Source organism: Dermacentor andersoni, chromosome 1 (assembly GCF_023375885.2).
Source record: "Dermacentor andersoni chromosome 1, qqDerAnde1_hic_scaffold, whole genome shotgun sequence".
Taxonomy (NCBI): Eukaryota; Metazoa; Arthropoda; class Arachnida; order Ixodida; family Ixodidae; genus Dermacentor; species Dermacentor andersoni.
The window spans coordinates 166,816,672-166,821,701 of record NC_092814.1 but is presented as its reverse complement, the minus strand read 5'-3'; the positions used below and the strand labels follow the sequence as shown (position 1 = coordinate 166,821,701).

Genomic DNA, 5,030 nt, shown 5'->3' with positions numbered 1-5,030 from the left:
GAAGCAACGGAGTTAGGCGAAAATTCCAAGAGCGCTTTGCAAAACGTCCGAGTAGACAGTTTCTAACTTTCTAGCTATTATGCATTAGTGTTTTTCCGCTTACCGCAGATGCCCGCGAAATACGAAAAGAACACCACGTGACATGTCCGCTTGCGCGTCGTGATTTCAGCGCTGCCAAACGCTCTGTGCACAAACGAACATAGCGTTTAGCCGGGCGTGTAGCCGCTGTACCTGCTTATCGCTATCGTGGACCACCGCGAGAGAAGCACATCGGTGGCGCAAATCGCGCAACCAACACCTGCGTCACTGCCCTGCCTCGCCTTCTAAGTGGCAGAGTCTACACACACACACACACACACACACACACACACACACACACATATATATATATATATATATATATATATATATATATATATATATATATATATATATATATATATATATATATATATATATATATATATATATATATATATATATATATATAAGGCGTTTATTGCTCACCGGCGTTTGGGACCGATCGTTAGAGCAGAGCACGGACTCCCTGCACGAGCGGCGTTCCCCGAGCAAAAGCGCTGGAGACGATGGCCGACTATAGCGTCCTTCTTCTTCGCTACAATATACATGATGTGTGAGAGAAAGAACACAATTTTTGCTATAAGGTACGAGCATAAATGACATATTGCACGAAATAAAACAATGAGAAAGTATATTGTACAGAACGAAAATAAAGAAACAGAAGAACATAAATTTGCGTTTGCATGCACGTTTGCGAATTTGCAAAGCATGCCAGTATCTTTCTTCTTTTATTATTTTATCAGAGTTCGTGCTTTCCTATCTTGTGATGCGATATTCATTCTATGCTTCTCACAAAAGCCTGTAACGTATTGTAAAAAGAAAGCCAACCACAAATAATGGCCTAAACATGGCCCTCCATCTTACAGTGGCTTCTAACCTGAAAGGAAGTGAGAAATTAAGAAATGTAGTGCTTCCCACTGCTCCACCTTTATGTCCCAAATAAGCCTACTAACCTACCACCGCATTGGAAGAGCTAGTGAAGGCAGTGTACGTGCAAGTAACCTCTAGGCAAAAATTTGATTACCGAGACATGCTTAACTTTCTATTTAATATATCATAAATAGATAGTTGAAGTACATGCCGCGCTGATGCCAGTAATTAGCGTTTGGCGCTGTCGCTTAATTTCTTCGGCTCACATAAAATCTCTGTCCCAATTTTCTTGTGCAGCATTTCGCAGGTTGAAATGCCGGAAATCATGGCTCTCAAGCTCGCGCTGCTGGCACTCACAGTGCTGGAAAGCCAAGGAGCACGAATTGAGATTCCCGGCGACATCATCATAGGAGGCCTTTTCCCTGTGCACCACAGGTCTGGCCGCAGCGGTTGCGGCCCTATAAACGGCGAGCGTGGCGTTCAGAGACTGGAAGCCATGTTGTTTGCCTTAGACCGAATCAATCAAGACCCGTCTTTGCTCGGCGGAATATCACTCGGAGCAACGATACTGGACACTTGTTCGAGCGGCGAGCACGCACTGAAGCAGACGCTGCAGTTCGTCGATCCACCGGTTGACACGGGAAGATTCAAGTGCGCCGACGGGTCGCTGCCCAGTCTAGATAAGGAGAAGCAGAAAATTACGGGTATAATCGGCGGTTCCTACAGCGAGGTTTCCCAGAAAGTAGCCCGTTTCCTAAGTCTCTTTCACATGCCCCAGATCAGCCCGGCATCCACGGCCAGCTCACTGGGTGACAAGACCCGTTACGACCTATTCGCGAGGACCGTTCCCCCGGACACACTGCAGGCGCACGTCATGGCAGATATCGTCCACTACTTCAACTGGACGTACGTGTCCCTCGTGACGTCCGAAGGCGCGTACGGCGAGTCCGGCATGACGTCATTTCTGAGAGACGCCAAGACAGGTAACTTCTGCGTCGCAGTTGTAAAAGTAGTGCCTCGTCTGACGGACGAGGCTACTTTCGATGCCATCCTCCAGAGTTTACTGCGCCGACCACAGGCTCGTGTCGTAGCTCTATTCACGCACGGCGAGGATTCGCGTGCTCTCTTGGCAGCCGCCAAACGAGCTAACGTCAGCAGTCATTTCGTGTGGTTGGCAAGCGACGGGTGGGGCACGCAGGCCCAGATCGTCGAAGGTCTGGAGGACCAAGCCGAAGGTGCCATCACCATCGAGCTCGACTCCAGGGTTATTCCTGAATACGACGCGTACATGAAGAACCTCACAGTGGACAACAACAAGCGTAACCCTTGGTTCAGGGAGTACTGGGAGGACGTATTTCAGTGCAGCGTTGACCCTTCACAGCAGAACAATACGTCGGTGCCTTGCTCGGATTCTTTGCGTCTCCACGAGTCCGCCGGATATCGTCAAGGTGCTAAAATACAGTTCGTAGTGGATGCAGTGTACGCTTTAGCGCATGCTCTGGATGAGGCCTCGAAACAACTTTGTCGGGGACAAAATGAAAGCTACTGCGAGGCATTCCGCAACCTCGATGGAGAGAGCCTCTACATGAATTACCTCTTGAACACTACTTTCGAAGGTGAGCTCTCCACCGCGCACTAAATTAAGATAGTTTGAATCGATAGTTTTGCATCTGGTATTCAATCTAGTGTTGTGTTGGTGTGGAGAGTTTTTTTTAAAAGATAGGTTGGCGTTTGTGTATGCGAGATACTGTGTTGGTCAGCCTCATTACCTGAATTTTTTCAACTAATGGCTGATTTATATTACTTTTCCATCTCCAGTCCTTGCACATGAGTATTAGTATACCCTTTCTCGCTGACTGGACTTACATTTGCCGCCCCGTTGCTAATTGGAGCCTTAAAAATTAAGTCACAGCTTCACATCCTCTCAGTACAACCCAATCAAGTATCTCAAAATCGTCATCGTGGTTGATATTTTCTTTTTCATTAGGCACCTCTACCAGACTTTTGCACAAATGGGCGAAGAGGAGTAGGGAGGGGAGTGAGGATAGAGCGAACAACCAAGAAAACAAAAATACAGTTAGACGTTTCGCATAATAGTAAACGTTATGAAGTTATAAAGTGAAAAACACTGTAAAGAATCTTCGCATAAAACTTGGGCGGCAAGAAAATGGTACCTCTCACGTGCGTGCTCATCAATCAACCACCACTTCATCTGCACGTGTTGATGAACTTGCGCAAGGCGCAGGTATACCATACGGGCACTGGCGAAGCATCTATGTTGCTGCGGTATATAGCGGGACCATTCAGCTTGAACTCAGCGAATGAGGGCTGTTGCTTTTATGATATTGGTGCACACCTTTGCGTCTTTTTGGCCGTTTTGTTTTCTTTAGACTGCTATTGCGTCAATGGATTTGCACTCAAGAGGCGTCAGACAAGGTGACACGAATCAGTGCAAACGTTGGCAGACACTAAGCATAGACAGTAAAATGGCAGTTAAGCACACAGGTCAAAGACACATGTGACACACAAGAATATCCATCAGCCAGTGCAACGACAAGACATAAGTTGTTATCGCAAATAATACTTTGAGACGCTTCCCAGGAAACGCGAAATGCGCCTTTTTATGTCGTCTGAAGTGAGCAGCTGACTGATTCCGGGAAAGAAGTACTAACTAGTGTAATACAGAGTGAAATCAGAATTTGGAATTGTAATTGCATAAAGCATTAATGTAATGTCAGATCGATTTTCGCTAATATCTGACTTCTTGCCGTGTGCAGCTTTTGAAGTTTAAATTGAATATTTATTCAGTTTTAGTGCACTTACAGAAGTGGGTACATTTGTCATGCAGAAAGAGGCCCCATAATGAAACACTTTGGGGTGACCTCTTGACAGCTGCAATTCAATCTAATAAAGTAGACAAATCCCTCAAATAAAGTTGCTCCTGATTTCAGCTTAATTTGCATCGCGCTCTGCAGGAATTGACTAATGTACTATTATCGCTGCACTGACGGTGACTTGATGGTTCTTCGAGGTGCTTCCATATTTATCGCGCGTCAGAGCAGAGGTGCAGCTGGCAACTATACGAGGTTCGAACACCTCGTTGCATGTATTTAATAACAGCAAGGAAGACGGTAACTTGAGAAAAGCAGAAATTGTGTTTCTCAGAGAGAGCCCAATTCAGTGAGGATGGAACACGGTTTTAATATTGCTTCAGAACCTAATACAGAGTTATGGTTCGGTCAAGCTTGCCCCGATCACTGCGCTTTAAAGGCGCTTCAATATGTTCGTCCTTGGTATTCACAGATCTCGCTGGCAGTGTGGTTCGGTTCGATCAGCTCGGTGATGGCCTGGTCCCTTACCGTATCTACAACTACCGGCGCCTGGATAACAGCTCCATCAATGGCTACATTCCGATCGGCCGCTGGGAGCCGTACACACTGCGCCTGGACTCCGAGAAAGTCTTGTGGCGCACTGAAGATGGCGAGCCGCCAGTGTCGGCATGCAGCTCCGACTGCGCCGTGGGCCAGATCAAGGTCCTCTCGCCGGACAGCAAGTGCTGCTGGTTGTGTTCCGCGTGTGGGCCCCTAAAGGCAGTAATAGACGAGTTTACCTGCGCCGCCTGAAATCTCGGTGTTCTGAACCTTGCCAGTAGCAAAGAACAAGGAATGTTCGCTCAAGCAGTGATGGTTCCTGACACCTTATTCCTGCAGGGATAATAAATACAGACGTCATTTTACTCGCGTATTCTCACTTCCCACTTGCCTTACGGATTAGCAGGCAGAATGAATACGTTAGAGAGATTGAAAGCAAGTTATTTATTGAGCAAACATCCACCCTCGAAACAGAGGAAGAAAAGTCAACAATAGCGACGAATTTCAAGACGTGATCAGCGGTCATTAAGTAGGGCAGCAAAGCCAGCCCAAATGGCAAGGTCATTTGGTCTCGCTTTGTTATTGTTGTGGTACTGTTGTGCCACAGCGTATGATTATAATGCGTCTTGTATATGCTTTCGGAAGGCTGGAAACGTTTTCGTGGGATGTCGGTGCGTACGTACGTTTTTAATTCCCATCATGAGTGAA

The 5,030-nt window shown here is 46.6% G+C and overlaps 1 protein-coding gene across 1 annotated transcript; it reads left to right on the top strand.

The window, feature by feature from the left end:
- Nucleotides 1–1,251: 1,251 nt before the first annotated feature.
- LOC126547066 (metabotropic glutamate receptor-like) lies at nt 1,252–4,687 on the top strand. The gene is made up of 2 exons (XM_055062598.2): nt 1,252–2,567; nt 4,255–4,687. Exons 1-2 carry the CDS (start codon nt 1,265–1,267, stop codon nt 4,572–4,574), a joined length of 1,623 nt encoding a protein of 540 aa, XP_054918573.1. The 5' UTR covers nt 1,252–1,264; the 3' UTR covers nt 4,575–4,687.
- Nucleotides 4,688–5,030: the final 343 nt, after the last annotated feature.